Source organism: Chiloscyllium plagiosum, chromosome 48, assembly GCF_004010195.1.
Source record: "Chiloscyllium plagiosum isolate BGI_BamShark_2017 chromosome 48, ASM401019v2, whole genome shotgun sequence".
NCBI lineage: Eukaryota > Metazoa > Chordata > Chondrichthyes > Orectolobiformes > Hemiscylliidae > Chiloscyllium > Chiloscyllium plagiosum.
The window spans coordinates 1,321,335-1,339,793 of NC_057757.1; the positions used below are offsets into that span (position 1 = coordinate 1,321,335).

The 18,459-nt window shown below is 43.2% G+C and overlaps 2 protein-coding genes across 6 annotated transcripts in view; one reads left to right on the plus strand and one right to left on the minus strand.

Moving 5' to 3' along the window:
* ache (acetylcholinesterase) overlaps positions 1-18,459 on the minus strand; it is a 63,764-nt gene that overhangs the window by 12,525 nt on the left and 32,780 nt on the right. For 4 of the 5 annotated variants that reach the window (XM_043683427.1, XM_043683431.1, XM_043683430.1 and 1 more), the window contains exons 3-4: positions 10,588-12,108; positions 5,640-5,806 (exon numbers count right to left, since the gene is read on the minus strand). In XM_043683427.1, coding sequence (XP_043539362.1) covers positions 5,640-5,806; positions 10,588-12,089 — 1,669 coding nt within the window. In that variant the 5' untranslated portion in view covers positions 12,090-12,108. Of the gene's footprint in view, positions 1-4,317; positions 4,706-5,639; positions 5,807-10,587; positions 12,109-18,459 lie in introns of those variants that run through there. The other variant, XM_043683432.1, reaches the window with a different exon arrangement.
* Positions 12,916-18,459, plus strand: part of LOC122544297 (mucin-3A-like) — a 141,580-nt gene continuing 136,036 nt past the window's right edge. The window contains exon 1 of the mRNA XM_043683397.1: positions 12,916-13,198. The gene's annotated coding sequence lies outside the window, so the exon portion shown is untranslated. The remainder of the gene's footprint in view (positions 13,199-18,459) is intronic.

The following is an 18,459-nucleotide window of genomic DNA, read 5'->3' on the forward strand; positions in this document are numbered from 1 at the left end:
GTGGGTTTACTCTGAGTGCTCCGGTTTCCTCCCACAGTCTAAAGGTATGCAGGTTAGGGTGGATTGGCCGTGTTAAATTACCCCGTAGTGCCCAGGAATGTGCAGACTAGGAGGGTTACCCGTGGGAAATGCAGGATTACAGGGATCAGATAGGGGGTTAGGTCTAGGTGGGATGCTCTTTGGAGGAGTTGGTGTGGATTCAATGGGCCGAATGGCCTGCTTCCACACTGAAGGATTCTTTGATCTTCCCCTTAAAAGGATACGACAACCTTCCTCTACTATTTCCTGTTGCAAAGCATTTCCCATTCTAGTAACAGTACATGAAAACATTCTTCCAATCTCACTTGTGTCTGAGGTTATTTTTCATTGTTGATCCCTTTCCACTGATACACCAATGGAACTAAAAGCTTAACAATTAAAAAAATAAACTAACTTACATCTCTTATACTTCTCTGCTTTATGTATCTCCAATTGCACCAGTCGAATAGAGTCATAGACTCGTAGAGAATTAGGAATTTTGCTGTTTTAGCATCATACTAGTTTGCTTCCCAGATATACAGTGTATTTAAAGAAATACAACTGTTTGCAAGGTAATTTGCCTCCAGGATACGCTTGGGCGTCAACCAATTTTAGACACTGGAATTTTGGTTTCTACTGTAAATCATGTATGCCATAAATGAAATAAGTTGCTCTACAGCATATTGTTCTTTTGGCTTCTTTCATTTGTTAAGAATGTTAAGAATGTTATTAATCATACTTACACACACAAAATGTGCTACAATTTATTTTTGTCGTAATTTTAACGTGTTCAATTTTTCCAAGTTAAGTTGATGACAGCAGAACCAATGTGTCCAGTTGACAGACAAACACCTTACGGGTTTGGGTTTGTTAATGTTTGACGGACTTATTTTTAAACTCTGGCGTTCCGTGAGGGTGTTGCTGAATCTACCTGGTTCACTGCAAGTTCATAGAGTGACACTGAGAAAAGTTTTAATAAAGTCACATGATAAGACTTGGAATAAGAGCTGGGGATTGTTCCCCATGTGGTAAAGAAGATGTAAGGTAGATTTGATAGAGGTATTCAAAGTTACGAAGGCTTTCGACAGAGTGGGAGAAAACGTTTTCACTGAGAGGAAGGTCAGTATCCAGAGCAATGAATTTAAAGGAAGACAAATTTGTTCCATTTGTGGACTAAGTTGGATGACCTGGAAGTGCAGTTTGAAAGGGCAGTGGAAGTAGATTCACTAGCAACTTTCAAAGAGGTATTACATAAATACTTAAAAAGAAAAAAAAAATGTATAGAACAGAAGCAAAAGAACAGGGGTGGAATAAATTTAATCACTTTTTCGAAATAACTTAATTAGACACGATGGGCTGAATGGCCTCCATTTGTGCTCTTAAGATTCTATCATTCAGTAAATTACTTACGAGCAGCAAGCTATTGATATGTTTACTTTGGCATTAGAACAATTCCTGGGTCACAGGAGTATTTTGGTTGCCACTTTCTCAATGATCACTCACTCAAACGTTTAAGGTGGCTCAATATGTCAGAAAACTATGTTTCAACAGGTCTCACAAACCCCACCACAGGTGTCTCCCAGCTAAATGCCAAAGGACAGCAATTGTACAGAACATATAAGGAAATCAAGCCATTAAGAAACATTCCAGTGGGAAATTTGCGTTTTCCAAACCAGGCATGTTTTGACTCTGCGTGGTAGCTGCAGCATTTGGTGTCCCAAGTGATTCAATTGGTCCGATTGTACATCAACTAATTTCATCTTGAACCCTGACTGACATGTGAGAGTGACAGAGAGAGACAGGGCCTGACACTGACTGACACAGAACTACACAATGCAGGCAGTAGGTAGGGGCAGGTAACACACGTGCACTCTCAATTTTGGAAGGGTAGAATTTGGTGCCACAAACCACACTGATAGAAGTTAGCTATGTGTGAAACTTCATAAGCAGCAAAGCAACTTCGACTTAAGACGACTGGTTAAAGGTCAAACGTCAAACTATTCTGAGAAGCAGCTCATTCCCTCAGGGTCTAAACTTAGTTTGGGACATATTTCAATGTTTCAGGTAAATGTGCCACAGAAATGTTTTGATATATTGCTTTCTGAAGTAGCTAAAAAAGCAATTTACAAAATCAAATAGCTTGCTTTCAGTTAAGTGTTTGAGCAAATTTTACACAGATTGAAAAGATTAACTGCAGCGCGTTTAGCAGGAGTTTCTTTGGTGGTTTGATTCTGACTCACTTTGTTTTTCTACACCTTGAGATCATCCCTGTTGTAACTCACTTCCTGCTGGGTAACTCGCTGAGCAAGACTGAGGAACCATCCTCAAGCCAAGGTCCACGGTAGATCATCAAGGTTCTCCTTTCTTCCTTTGACTCTCTACTGCCTTCCTCACTCCAATATACTACTTCCAACCAGGAAAGTGAATCTAGTGCCAGGCCAGTGCTGGAATTGCCCTCTGGGATAGGACAAAAGACTGATGTTCCCCCTGATATCACAATCAGGGAGTGGCTACCCAGACTCCCAACCGCAAGGCCCAATTATCTCAGTGAATGGTTTTCCTTGGATCTTCTGCTCACATTACAGCAGTGCTGAGGAGACAATTCTCAATGGCCTTCCACAGATCACAAGAAAGCACTCCATCTGGGAGTTTGATTTAAAACTGATCGGTTAGGCCCAAGAGGTTCCAGTATAGCCAGTGACTGACTTGACTAGAGAGTGGAGACCAGTCTAGTGGAAGGAAGGCTATTGAGGAGAGGCTGAGTGTTGCAGCTAGGAGTGCAGAATTGCAAAAGAAAATGTAGATCTTTAGTTTTGACTGCCCTTTGAAGATCAGTGAGGTACGGCCAATGCACTCAAGGCCTCATCAGATCATAAAAGCTGCCTGAAAGGGATGGGGAAATTTCACTGAAATTACATATTTGCCTTTTTCAGAAGGTAATCAGAAACAATCCCAAAAGCTTTTGGAAAACTCAGACGAGCAGGCCTTAGAACATAGAACAGTACAGGCCCTTCGGCCCATGATGTTGTGCCAAGCATTTATCTTAATCTAAGATCAACCTAACCTACACACATCTCAATTTACTGCCATCTATGTGTTTGTCCAGCAGTTGCTTAAATGTCCCTAATGTTTCTTGACTCTAAACTCATAAAGGAGGAAGTGAGGACTGCAGATGCTGGATATCAGAGCTGAAAAATGTGTTGCTGGAAAAGCGCAACAGGTCAGGCATCATCCAAGGAGCAGCAGAATTGACGTTTCAGGCATAAACCCTTCTTCAGGAATGAGGAGGGTGTGCCAAGCAGGCTAAGATAAAAGGTAGGGAGGAGGGACTTGGGGGAGGGGCGTTGAGAATGCGATAGGTGGAAGGAGGTTAAGGTGAGAGTGATAGGCCGGAGAGGGGGTGGGAGCAGAGAGGTCGGAAGATAAGGTGCTCTTCCTCCAGGCGTCGTATTGCCATGGTCTGGCCATGGACCCCACCACCAAGGATATATTTCCCTCCCCTCCCCTATCAGCGTTCCGGAAAGACCACTCCCTCCGCGACTCCCTCATCAGGTCCACATCTACCACCAACCCAATCTCCACTCCCGGCACCTTCCCCTGCAACCGCAAGAAATGCAAAACTTGTGCCCACACCTCCCTCCAAGGCCCCAAGGGATCCTTCCATATCCATCACAAATTCACCTGCACCTCCACACACTGCATTTACTGCATCCGCTGCACCCGATGTGGCCTCCTCTATATTGGGGAGACAGGCCGCCTACTTGCGGAACGTTTCAGAGAACACCTCTGGGACACCCGGCCCAACCAACCCAATTGCTCCGTGGCTGAACACTTGAACTCCCCCTCCCACTCCGCCAAGGACATGCAGGTCCTTGGCCTCCTCCATCGCCAGACCATGGCAACACGACGCCTGGAAGAAGAGTACCTCATCTTCCACCTAGGAACCCTCCAACCACAAGGGATGAATGAAGATTTCTCCAGTTTTCTCATCTCCCCTCCCCCCACCTTATCTCAGTCCCAACCCTCGGACTCAGCACCGCCCTCTTGACCTGCAATCTTCTTCCCGACCTCTCCGCCCCCACCCCCTCTCTGGCCTATCACCCTCATCTTGACCTCCTTCCACCTATCACATTCCCAACGCCCCTCCCCCAAGTCCCTCCTCCCTACCTTTTATCTTAGCCTGCTTGGCACACCCTCCTCATTCCTGAAGAAGGGCTTATGCCCGAAATGTCGATTCTCCTGCTCCTTGGATGCTGCCTGACCTGCTGCGCTTTTCCAGCAACACATTTTTCAGCTCTAAACTCATAAAGCCTTACAGCTTTAAATTTTGTGTTTGCTTATTATCTTGTTCCTCGTTCTAAAGTGGGGCGATAGTTGTATAAAGAGCTCCCCACCTTCCTCTACCAACTCAACTCACCATCAGACCAAGGCTAAAGAATGAACTGAGTCCCGAATTAACCCCTCCCCATCTGTAATTCGAGTATCACTGATTCTGAATCTTTTCCAAACTCCTAATAAACAGTTTCTCTTTTTCAGTGTTAATCATGCAATGCCTTTCTGATGTCAGGGCAGACATTAATGCATCTTGGTTAGTTGAGAAAGAAATAGAGAAGGGTCAATAAACCAACACAGAAACCATTCCCTTTCAAACTAGGTGTTCTGTTGCTAGAAAGTTCTCCATCACAGGCTAAAACAAAAAGGGAACAATTATTAAATTAACTCAAAATATAAACAAAAGCAAAATTATATAGTTAGGAGAAATAAATTAAAAAATTTAAGTTTAAAGGAATGTCTTCTCATTAATCAGCTGTCTCTTTTTCCTCCAAATTCCAAGCCCCTATCCCACAAAAGGTAGTTGCCAAGGGCAACCCTCACTTCCTTCTCTCTTTTAGCCTAACATGTTGTTATGATCTGCCTGAAAAATTAGTAAAAGCAGGTCCAATTGGAAATTTCAAAAGGGAATCGATTATTATTTGGAATAAAAAAATACTGGACCATGGAGAGACAGTAGCGCAGGTTGGGATTAATTAGAGTTCTTTCAAAGAATCAGCACAGACTGATGGGCTACATGGTCTTCTGTGCTGTGCTATCGTCCTACTTTCAAATGGTGCATGAGCTGGAAACACCCAACTCCAAAGCTCTGAGGTAAATCTGGACTCCTGAATCCCATTATAGTAAATATCAGGCTCCTTCCACATCATTCACTAGCATACACAGGAATGCATTACCCACTGTATAGATACACAGGTTCTAGTGGTAATCATCCTACACAGTGTGGAACTGAGTCCCATTGGAAGGTCCCAGACTTGGATCCCGGACTGTGCTGAGTGAGAGCTGGGCCAATGTGGGCACATGTCATTACTGAATTAAACGGTAACTTACTCTTGTCAGAGAGGGATAAAATTGAATTTTCCTTGCCCACTGCTGCCTGTTTGAACACAAGGGGATCACTGAGCTTGTAGAGATCGCCCATGACAGAGGCAGGCAGGCAAGGTACAAAACCAGGCTCATTCAGTGTCTTTGACAAGGGACAAGCAAGGAGATAGGATCGATGGGACACACAGGCTTTAGGCTTCGGTGCGGATTAGAATCCTGTTGTACTAAGGAGGGAAAAGCATTACCTGTGGCATTGAGGAGCTTGGGGAGGAACTGATTCCAGAAGGCACACATCTGAACTCGTAGACCCTTATTGACCTTGATAGGCTCCAAATTAAGGTCAATGAACTTCTGGTCAGTGGTGGTGAAAGGTGGCCATTTTCTTTTCTGCACATGATGCTCATTTGGGTTTCTAGAGAGGATAAAATCAGACGGTCAGATACTTATTTGATGAACCTTTAGCTATTGTGCTTCAGACATAAGTACCTAAGATTAGGAGGTCACTAAGCTCTGTGAACTCGTTCCATCATTCTAATAGATTGTGGGTAATCAGTATGCCAACTCCATTTTCAACCTTTTTGCTTCATATCACTCAGTATCGCCTCAACTAAAATCTGACAATCTCTGTCTTGAAAGCTGTAATTGATCTCCCCGCACACATGGCCATTTAAGATAAAGGGTTCTGGATTACAATCTCTGCTTGTGGGAAATGCTTCATTTATAAATGGCTTAGATCTAACTTTAAGGTTGTGGAAAAAGCCTTGTTCTCCGCTCACAGGATCAAAGGGAATAGTTCCTCTCAGTTCGCCTTATTGAATAATATTATTGTTGAAACTTTATTGCTGGTACAGCACAGCAGGTCAGGCAGCATCCAGGGAACAGGAGATTTGACGTTTCGGGCACAGGCCCTTCTTCAGGAATTTTCCTGAAGAAGGGCCTGTGCCCGAAACGTCGAATCTCCTGTTCCCTGGATGCTGCCTGACCTGCTGTGCTGTTCCAGCAATAAAGTTTCAACTTTGATCTCCAGCATCTGCAGACCTCACTTTCTCCTGAATAATATTATTGTCTTGGATAATCTTTGGGCAATACAAGCCAAGAAGAGGCAATTTGATCTTATAACTTATCCATCAGGGCAATATAAAATGGCTTGGGTTTGTTCCAATTATGTACATGTAGAGATTCCATCTCAGTCTGTGAACTAATTGTTAATATTAACAGTCTGAGAGGAATTTCTAATGTTAACTGTGAAAGAATAGTTACATCTTGGTGGGACATACTGCTCCTCGGATGCTGCCTGAACTGCTGTGCTTTTCCAGCACCTCTAATCCAGAGCCTTGATGGAACATAGACCCATTTTCAACTTGTAAGTCTACATCTTTTTAATCTTTCTTTTGATTGTCGACTGAGGTAGGAAAGAACTATTTTAAAAGTCAAGGACTGGGAAGGAAAAATTACCGCATTTTTCAAAATAGGTTACTGGAACTGATTGTGAGTTGTGACCTTATATTCTTCCTTCAACGAATATTGCTGAAACAAATTGGTAGGAGGAGACATAAGATGCAATGGCACCTGGATGTATGTGCAGAGTAAGATTCGTCCAGCAACAAATTGCTGATTGGTTTGTGCAGTTGTGATCAGTGGTAGATGCTGGAAGTCATCTGCCTGATGACTCTCTGATTGGCTTCTGGGCAAGTAAACAGCTTGAGTGTTTATGACTGAGGGACAGAAGCCACTGGACTTGGATCTAGAAGGAGAAAGGCAGCAGATACATGGGAACACCATCCCCTGCAAGTTTCCATCCAAGCCACCCACCATCCTGCCTTGAAAATATATCACCATTCCTTCAATGTTGCTGGATCAACATCTGGGAATTCCCTCCCCAGCATCATTGTTGGTCAACCTACAGAAAACGCACTGCAGCAGTTCAAGAAGGCAGCTCATCCCCACCTTTTCAAGGGGCAACTAGGGACAAGCAAGAAATGCTGGCCCAGCCAGCAATACTGACATTCCATAAATGAATTTAAAAAGGACTTCTGAAGGAGAAGATCCTGCGACTCTTATCTCTCTGCAGTAAAAGTAACTGAAGCTTGAGAAATGCCAGTTAGATTCCCCTTCCTGTTGTCTTTCACCAGTAGCTAAGAGATTTTATACACTGTCAGTTACCCTTTGCATTCTGTGAAGAACTGGAGAAAAAAATCTGGAGAAGGAGATTGTAGGTCGTCTTGGGAAGCAAAAGGAACATCTCATCAATTCTGTGCTATTGTGTTCCTCAGTGTTTATTCCTCCACCAGTAAACCAATATCGTTTGTTTGTGTCTGTATGTTTTTGTGTTAGGGTTTAAAAAGTGGGTTAGAATTTCAATTGTCATATGTTGAGCGCTCATAATTTCATTTATCTGAGGCTAAAAGTTATTTGTAATAAATTGCAGTTCTTGTAAAGTACACAAACCTGGTCTAGTCATAGAGTCGTGGAGATGTACAGCATGGAAACAGACCCTTCGGTCCAACTTGTCAGTGCCGACCAGATATCCCAACCCAATCTAGTCCCACCTCCCAGCACCCGGCCCATATCCCTCCAAACCTCAGACTGGAGGCCTTGGACTGGTGGAGTGCCATAAGGATCGATGTTGGGTCCACTACTTTTCATCATTTATATAAATGATTTGGATGTGAGCATAAGAGGTATGGTTAGTAAGTTTGCAGATGACACCAAAGTTGGATGTGTAGTGGACAGCAAACAAGCCAGCATTTCTTGCTTGTCCCTAGTTGCCCCTTGAAAAGATGGGGATGAGCTGCCTTCTTGAACTGCTGCAGTGCGTTTTCTGTAGGTTGACCAACAATAATGCTGGGGAGGGAATTCCCAGATGTTGACCCTCCAGTCTATTCATATAACTATCCAGATGCCTTTAAAATGTTGCAATTGTACCAGCCTCCACCACTTCCTCTGGCAGCTCATTCCATACACGTACCCAGTCTCTGTGTGAAAATTTTGCCCTTTAGGTCTATTTTATATCTTTCCCCTCTCACCCTAAACCTATGTCCTATAGTTCTAGACTCCCCCACCCCAGGGAAAATACTTTGTTTATTTATCCTATCCATGCCCCTCATGATTTTGTAAACTTCTATAAGGTCACCTCTTAGCCTTCAACGCTCCAGGAAAAAAGCCCCAGCCTGTTCAGCCTCTCCCTATAGCTCAAACCCTCCAACCCTGGCAACATCCAGAATTGCATGCAATATTCTAACAGTGGCCTAACCCAATGTCCTGTACAGCCACAACATGACCTCCCAACTCCTGTACTTAATACTCTGACCAATAAAAGAAAGCATACCAAACGCCTTCTTCACTATCCTACCTACCTGCGACTCCACTTTCAAGGAGTTATGAACCTGCACTCCAAGGTCTCTTTGTTCAGCAACACTCCCAAGGACCTTACCATCAAGTGTTATAAGTCCTGCTAAGATTTGCTTTCCCATAATGCCGCACCTCATATTTATCTAAATTACACTCCATCTACCACTTCTCAGCCCATTGGCCCATCTGATCAAGATACCGTTGTAATCTGAGGTAATCTTGTTTGCTGTCCACTACACATCCAACTTTGGTGTCATCTGCAAACTTACTAACCATACCTCTTATGCTCAAATCCAAATCATTTATATAAATGATGAAAAGTAGTGGACCCAACATTGATCCTTATGGCACTCCACCGGTCAAAGGCCTCCAGTCTGAAAAACAACCCTCCACCACTACCTTTGTCTTCTACCTTTGAGCCAGTTCTGTATCCAAATGGCTAGTTCTCCCTGTATTCCATGAGATCTAATATTGCTAACCAGTATCCCATGGGGAACTTTGTTGAATGTCTTACTGAAGTCCATATAGATCACATCTCCTGCTCTGCCCTCATCAATCCTCTTTGTTACTTCAAAAAACTCAGTCAAGTTTGTGAGACATGATTTCCCACACACAAAGCCATATTAACTATCCCTAACGAATCCTTGTCTTTCCAAACACATGTACATCCTGTCCCTCAGGATTCCCTCCAACAACTTGCCCACCACCGATGTCAAGCTCACTGGTCTGTAGCTCCCTGGCTTGTCCTTACCACCTTTCTTAAATAGTGGCACCAGTGTTTTCTATAAACTGGAAAACAGACTGCTAAACTTTGCACACTTTGATTAAATCATTCAGGTTTGTGGTGACCCTGGGAGTAGTGGGACAGGAGAATCAGTGCACTTTCTCCAGTTGTTCGTAACAAACTAAGCTGAGTCTGTGTGAAACTCATTTCACCCTTATACTTGGTAAAGATTAGATTACTTACGGTGTGGAAACAGGCCCTTCGGCCCAACAAGTCCACACCGACCTGCCGAAGCGCAACCCACCCAGACCCATTCCCCTACATTTACCCCTTCACTTAACACTACGGTAATTTAACTTGGCCAATTCACCTAACCTGCACATTTTTGGACTGTGGGAGGAAACTGGAGCACCCGGAGGAAACCCACGCAGACACAGGGAGAACGTGCAAACTCCACACAGTCAGTCGCCTGAGGCGGGAATTGAACCTGGGTCTCTGGCGCTGTGAGGCAACAGTGCTAACCACTGTGCCACCGTGCCGCCCACTGGAGATTTGTTTGTGTTGACCTGAGCTTATTTCTGCTGGAGTTGCTGATTATATTACAGGGCTAGTAATCTCAAGGTCTGGAGGACAGGAGAGTACCCTAGTTGGAGTTTTTTTATGGCTGAGGCTTAGTGGACAGCTGTCCTGCCTCCACATCAGAAGGCTACTGGCTCAGATTTCACTGCAGAAATTTAAGCACAACATCCAGCCTGAAGTAACAGTACAGTTTGCAGTGCTATCAGTGACACTGCACTGTCTTTGGGACAAGATGTTAAACCGATATGTCTGTTCGCTCAGACAGTTGCAATAGCTCTCTCAGCACTGTTTGAATTGCCTGGCCTTCACTAATATTGATCGATCAAATTCTCTGGTCATTTATTGAACTCCTGTTTTGCGGCAGCTTGCTATGCAGAAAATAGAACCATTGTATTTTCTACTACAACATCTGACTTCCCAAAGTCCTTCAATGGCTGCAAAGTGTTTTGAGGTGTCCCAAAGTCATGAAAACAGAAGAGAAGTGCAGGAAAGGAAAAAAAAAATTTTCCTTTTGTGGATTCATCCAATTTTATTCTTACCCAGTTCTTGCAAACGTCGACCAGTAGTGCATTATCTTTCTACTCAACATCCCCTCCTCCTCCGTGTAGTTTAGATGCTGTTCCAGAGGTAGCCCAAAGACAAATTCAATCTCATAGCCATGGATGACTCCCATCCACTCTGGCCAAACCAAGTTTGACGCTCGATGATTGAAGAAGTACATGTAGATGCTATTACCAAACTCAGAGTACTTGTAGGCAAAGTGTATTAAAGGGCAGATGACATTATGGTCTCCTACAATGTCATCCATTGCATCTCTGTTCTTTATGCCATTGTGCTCATCCATCCAGTCAGTGTACTGAAGGGCAACGGCTTCCAGCCCCAACTCGCTTGCATGAGGGACACTTAACTTAACTCCTGCCATGAAGTCTTCACGAGTAATAATGCTTTCGGAGTCCTTGCTGAAGCCTGGGGCTCCATACAGAAGGAAGTAGGAACCTTCATCCTTGTTGACCCCTAACAAGACCTGAGTTTTCTTGAAGTTACCGGAGTTCAGCATGGAATCCAGGGAATCTGGGAAGAAGTCCCCATCAATGATTGGAACAAATGAAAACCTGAAGACGCTATTGTAGGGAAGGACAGACCATTCCTTGTCAATGAGTTCTTGAGGCTCTTTTGCCCGAAGACAATCAACTAACTCTTCATCACTGTTGATGTTGCAGTTCAGGAGTCTTCCTAATTCGACTGCCCTCCTGCGACCCTCTGCTACAGAAACAGTTGCCCACGGACAATTTGGTGAGCCACTTTGTAGGATGGCCCTAGTGAAAAGGTCTCTGCTCCCTGGGGAAAGGAGATGCATGCCAACAGAAGCCCCACCAGCACTCTCTCCGAAAATAGTCACCATCTTTGGATTTCCACCAAAGAATTGGATGTTCTCCTGTACCCATTGCAATGCCAGCCTCTGGTCCAGAAGCCCAACATTTCCTGGTGCCTCTTGGTATCCATGGAGAGCAAGAAAACCAAAAGCGCCAACCCTATAGTTCATGGAGACCACTATCATCTGTTCAGTGTGAGCAAGATACTTCCCATTGTAGACATCCAATGTTGAAGCTCCACTGTAGAAACCACCTCCGTAGACCCACACCATGACAGTAGCATTTCTTGGCCGAGGGGAGGGGACCCACACATTGAGGTACAAGCAGTCTTCACTCATCTCTTTATTAGGGTTCCACATCTCTGAGCCAGGAAATCCGGGAAACTGAGTGTCAACGTATTGCTGACAGATCTTGGGATAGGAGGAAGCGTTCCAGATCCCCGACCACGGTCTCTTGGCCTCGGGCTTTTTGAACCGTAAGTTCCCAACTGGCGGTTCGGCGAATGGTATCCCGAGGAAAGCGCTGAGGTAGCTGGACAGAACTGGTAGTCTTGTTCCCATCACTTTCCCCAGCTTGGTGCTGACCAGGAGCTCTGAGTGATGCTGTGATAGGCAAAGGGCTATCAAAAGCTGAAGCACGCCCAGGGGACAGACAACAAGCAGCTTCATTTTTTCTTGTTCAATAGAACTAAAAGGAAAATAAGGAGGTAGAGAGAGAGAAAAAAAACATTATTTCCTAACTGTTTGATTCTCATACTACAACAACCTATATTTATACAGGGAAGCTTTAATGCAGTAAATGTCCTTAAGTATTTCAGAGTAATAATTATAAGACACAATCTGATATTGGGATAGCAGGCTAAAGGTTTGGTTAAAGAGTTAGGTTTTAAAAGAACATCTTAAAGGATAAGAGAGAAGGAAAGACACTGAGGTAGCAAAGGCTGGAATTGAATTTTGAAGGCGTGGCAGTCAGCAATGGTACATGCAAGAATCCAGAATTGGAATAGTGCAGATTTTTTTAGTGATAAATCCTTCTTCTCGTAAGCCTTATTTGAACGGAAAGCCACCATTCTGTGAGAAAGGCAACATTGTAATATTCAGGGATACAGAGATTTCCTGCACTGAGGGCAGGGCTTGCTGCAAGGTTTTCGATAGGTCAATCAGGACAGATCAGGGGTCATTGGGCTGACAGTTGGAGAGAGACAGTGGATACCCTGTTAAGTGTTGATTTTTAGCTGTCATGCAAGAAAGGAGCCATACAGTTGGATGACTCTGTGCGATTAGACAAATTGTGGAGGTGGCAGTGTTAGACCGGGATGGGCTAAGTTAAAAATTACATGACACCAGGTTATAGTCCAACTGGTTTATTTGAAATCATAAGCTTGTATTTTCAAATAAACCCGTTGGACTATAACCCGGTGTGTGATTTTCAACTCTGTTAGACAAACACGGAAGAAGTTAGAAGGTCACTCATTGTTTGGGTGAGCAGGTCGGAAGAAGCTTATGGGAATTAACATGTCAGGGCAGCTGTAAGAGTGGATCTTGAAAAACTGTATTTGTTTCATGCAAGATTAGATCTCACAGAAAACACAGGGACAGGCTAAAACTTGGTGAAATTAGCTGTCACTGGGAAGGACTGGAATTATGCTTGTGATATAGTGTTTCAAACTGTAGTGTTTGTAATCTAAAGGGAGTGCGGACCCAGGACGGGACAGCTATCGAGGTACTCCATATCAGGACAGCTCCAGCCAAGAGAGTTTCACAGCCAGGACAGAAAAGTAAGACTTTGAAGACACTGTGAAATTCATGTTATGGAATGGGGGGTGTCTATCATATTTGTCTCAATTACACATGCTGTTTGATGTGCACTGTGGATTGTTTCATCACTGTAGGTCACCCATGTTTGCCACACATTTATTCTGGCTGTTAGAAATTAGTTATTTATGCATTGAAGAATATATTTACTGTTACATGTTGTATCATAAAGGGAAAGTCATGGGAATGCTGAAAATCTGGGCAGTAAAAATGAGGGGAGTTCTGTTTATCTTCTTTAAAACTAATTTTTCCTTTACTAATTAGCAGAATATTGAAGGAAAAGTGCTTTTTTTCCCTGGGGGGGGTGAGGAGGGGGATGCAGTTGAACATGGAAGTTAGAGTACTATACCATCATCAAATACATGTCCAACCACACTTGGCAATGCTCGTTCTGATCAAAAATCTTAGGCCAGCTGATCAAACGTATGGTCAGGGAGATAGCTTTCCAGCACTGACCCATAGGAGGTGAGGCAGGCAGGTGAGGGATGGAGGCAGATGAAAGCACAGAATAGTGGGGCAAAGTAGAGTTAAGGATTATTAGTTCAGGCATGATCTTATTGAAGGGTGGAGCTTATTTGATGGGCTGAACGGCCCATTTCTGCTCTTATGTCTTATGACCTTAAAGTTATTGTGGATTCTATCAAGACCAAAACTAGAGGTAAGCGGAGATCTCAATATGTTATAAGCCTGGAGGGAATTGTAGAGATAGAAAAGAGTGTGACTCAGGCAGGATTTGAAAAACAAGAACAAGAATTTAAAAACTGAGCTGTTGCAGGACCAGGAGCTGTACGGGTACAGTTACAGGCAGAACAGTTTTAGACAAGCTTGGGTTTGTGAAAGTTAGAAAACGGGAACTTCTCTGAGATTCAAGAATCCGATCAAATTAACCATGTAGGACAAATTCCAGATCATAGTAAGAACCCTACCATTGGTATGAACTGACCCCACCCTCTCATCTCAATACTCATTCAGATGTGATCTTGACTGAACAACAAATGAGATAAAGAACTAAAACAGAAGTTGCTAGAAAAGCTCAGCAGGTCTAGCACCATTTGTGAAGAGAACTCAAAGTTAATGTTTCGGGTCTGGTGACCCTTCCTCAGAGCTGATGGAAACTAGGAAAATGTCCAAAGTTAAAAATCACACAACACCAGGTTATGGTCCAACAGGTTTATTTGGGAGCACACTAGCTTTCAAAGCGCTGCTCCTTTTTTCAGGTGTTTGTGATGAAGGAGCGTCGCTCCGAAAGCTAGTGCTTCCAAATAAACCTGTTGGACCATAACCTGGTGTTGTGTGATTTTTAACTTTGGACACCCCAATCCAACACCAGCATCTCCAAATTAGGAAAATGTTGGTTTATATGCAGCAGATAGGGTGAGGGAGGGTGAAGGAGTAAACAATAGGTGGACTTGGAGTCCATAGAGAGACAGCTGTTGGACAGACAAAGGAGTCAATAACAATCCGTTTGGGTGAATAGCTGTTAGTGGAGAAACTGATACTGGAATCTGCACTGAAAACAACAAATGCTAGAGATCACAGCAGGTCAGGCAGCATCCACGGAGATAGAGCAAGCTAACGTTTCAATTCTAGATGACTGTTGTTCATCTCTGGAAGACCCTGTAGCCCTCCAGACTCGAGATCGAGTTCAATAATTTTATGGACTGAGCTCTCCATGTGCTAAGCCCCCACCATACACACCAGGCCTTGTTATCATATAGCCATTATACATGACCTATTGTTAGCCACTAACAGTCTCCATTAACAGCTATGCACCCTCCCAGTCAGATCATTATCAATTCCTTTGTCTCTCTACTGGTTCTATCCCTACCTATTATTTACTTCTTACCCCTTCCCCCACCCTATCTGCTGCATATAAACCAATATTTTCCTAGCTACCATCAGTTCTGAGGAAAAGTCACTGGACCCGAAACATTAACTTTGATTTCTCTTCACAGATGCTTCCAGACCTGCTTGAGCTTTTCCAGCAACTGTTGTTTTTATTTCTGATTTACAGCACCCGCAGTTCTTTCGGTTTTTATTTAAATGAGATAAGGAGATTGTTCAAAGCAAGTCTTGTATCCATTGGCTTCCTCAAAAGGTCGAGTCTTAATTCGTTTGACAGGATTCACCTTCTGATCTGCAAACGTCTCTTAAGGGCCTTGAACAGCTCCATGGTGATCATGGACTGAGTCCAAACTCAGCACTAGACATCACAAACCACCCCTCCGACAACACTAAACTTTTAGCTCTCTGATGTATGTCAAGTCTCCTCAAATTGATTCCAACACAATCCAGATGTCCTGAGTGAACTGTGAACCTAGAAGCTAGCACAGTGAAAGGTACAAGCAGGATCAGTTCATCCGTTCCTAATTAGCAGGAAAGGCCAAACAGGGCTGGTATTCTATTCTCTAATAAAGTGAAGACAAAGATACATCCCAGTTAGAAGGAAAGACGCTAAGTGAAGGATAAACTATACCAACCAAGCAAGTTAAACAAAGTGTTAAGGTGAAAGAAAAAGACATTTATAGAGAGGCCAAAGTCAGTGATATCCCGAAGACTAGGATAAATTCGGAATCCAGCAAAGGAGATTTAACAAGATCTCCGAGGAAGACTGGTGAGAAATTTTAAAAAACTGACAATAACTGCTTCTTTAAATATATAAAAAGAGAGGGATCATATGAACATAAGCCTCTTAGAAAATAAACCAGGGCAGACTGTTTTAGGGACTTGGGGATAGTGAGAAGTACAGATGCTGGAGAGTCCGAGTGGATAAAGAGTGGAACCGGAAAAAGCACAGCGGGTGAAGCAGTGGCAGAGGAACGGGCAGTTGACGTTTCAGGTCGGAACCTGTTGAAAAGTTCCAATCTGAAACTTTAGCTCTCCTCCTCTGATGCTGCTTGACAAGACTGTTTTAGGGAACAAGGAAGTGGCAGAGGATTTAAACAGATATTTAGCATTAGTCTAATGGTGAAAGATACCTAAACATCTCATTAATATTAAAGAATACTGGGGAGGAATTAAGTACCACTACCGTCATTAGCAAGTTAGTATTAAACAAACTAATGGGGCGAAAAGCAGATTAGTCCCTGATGGCTTGCATCCGAGAATCCTAAAAGAGGTAGCTACAGAGATAATGAATGCATTGATTATAATTCTCCAAAAGTCCTTGGATTCTGGAGAAGATCCAGAAGATTGGAAGACTGCCAACATGACACCCCTATTCAAAACATTTGCCTAATATGTATTGTTAGGAAAGCATTGGAATCAATTATTAAGGAATTAATAGCAGAACATTTGCAAAATCACAATAATCAGCTTGGCTTCATGAAAGGGAAATCATGCCTGATTAATTTATTAAAGCTTTTTGAGGAAATCTTAACCAAAGTGGATAGAATGGAAGCAGTTGATATATTGTATTTGGACTTTCAGAAGGCATTCAACAAGATACTTCACAAATAGGTTAAGTCATAATGTGAGAGACCATGGTGTTGGAGGTGATATATTCATATGGATAGAAAATTGACTGATGGATAGGAAACAGCGAATGGGGATGAGGAGTTCCTTTTCGGGCTGGTGACCTGTTACCAGTGCGGTTCCACAGGGATCACTGCTGGGACCACAGCTGTATATGATATATTGTCATGATTTGGAGGAAGAAAGGGAATCTGCCAAATTTGCAGGTAACAAAAACAGATGGGAAGGCAGATTGTGAGAGAGATACAAGCACGTTATGGGGAGATATATTTTAGATTAGGTAAGTGGGCAAGAAGTTGGTAAATGTAGTATAATGTGGAAATGTGAAATTGTTCATTTTGATAGCGTGAACTAAAGACTGGAATATTATTTAAATAGAGAAAAACTGCAGAAAGGTGCAACACAAAAGGACTTGGAGGTAATTGTGCACAAAGCTCGTACACAGATGCAGGTCACTATAATCTTTTGGAGTTCCCGGAATACAGGAGTTGTATCTCAGTATTGGGAATTTCCTTATGTCTTTAAGAAGGTTGACTGAGGGAAACCAGGGAATTACAGACCTGTCCAACCTAACCTCTGTGTTGGGGAAATTGTTGGAGCTTTTCATCTAGAATAGGGTCACTGGTGACTTCGAAAAATTTTAGTTAAACAGGTACGGTCAGCATAGATTCATGAAGGGTAGGTCATGTCTGACAAACCTCAGAGATTATTGAAGGGATGACAAAGGTGGTGGACAGGGGTATGTTGATGGATGTCGAAAGTGCGGTGCTGGAATAGTACAGCTGGTCAGGCAGCATCCGAGGAGCAGGAGAATTGACATTTCACCAGGTATGATGAAGCTCTTCACCATTCTTGACTCTGATCTCCAGCATCTGCAGTCCTCACTTTCTCCCGTATATTGATGGATGTTGTTTATGTGGACTTCATAAAGTCTCACAGAAGAGACTGTTAGCTAAAGTGGAAGCCCCAAAAAATTGAGGGCAAATTACTGACATGGGATAGAAAATTGGTTGAGTGGCAGGAAGCAGAGAGTTGGAATAATGGGTAAGTACTCAAATTGCCAGGACATGAGGAGTGCTGTCAATCATTCACAATATTCATAAATTACTTTGATAATATTATTAAAAATCAAATATCCAAATTTTCTGATGACCTAAAATTGGGCAGTAATTGTAGACAGTGTTGATGGCGGCATAAAATTACAACAGGATATACACAGATTCGGTGAATTTGCAAAGTTGTGGCAGATGGATTTTAATAGAAGCAAATGTGAGGTTATCCATTTTGGACTGGAAAAGAATGGATTGGGGCATTAATTTGGAAGGCAGAAAGTTAAATGCAGTGGATGTTCAATAAGATTTGTGAGTTCAGTTGACTAGCTCTTTAAAATGCCATGAACAAGGATAGAAAATAGTCAAGAAGGCTAATGGCATGCTGGCTTCCATACCATTCCCCCAGACCTCCCCCTCACTGAGGACGAACAATCAGTCCTCAGCAAAGGACTCACCTTCATCCCGCTTTGCCCACGCATCAATGAATTTAATACACGCTGTGACGTCGAACACTTCTTCCGCCGCCTCCGCCTCTGAGCTTACTTTTACAATCAGTACTCCCGCCCACCTTCCGAGGACCCCTTTGTCCACCTCCAACACACTCCATCCACCTCGACACCCCGCGCTGGCCTATTACCCGCCTTCGACCTCTTCATTTCCAACTGCCACCAAGACATTAACGGCCTCAACCTCCCTCC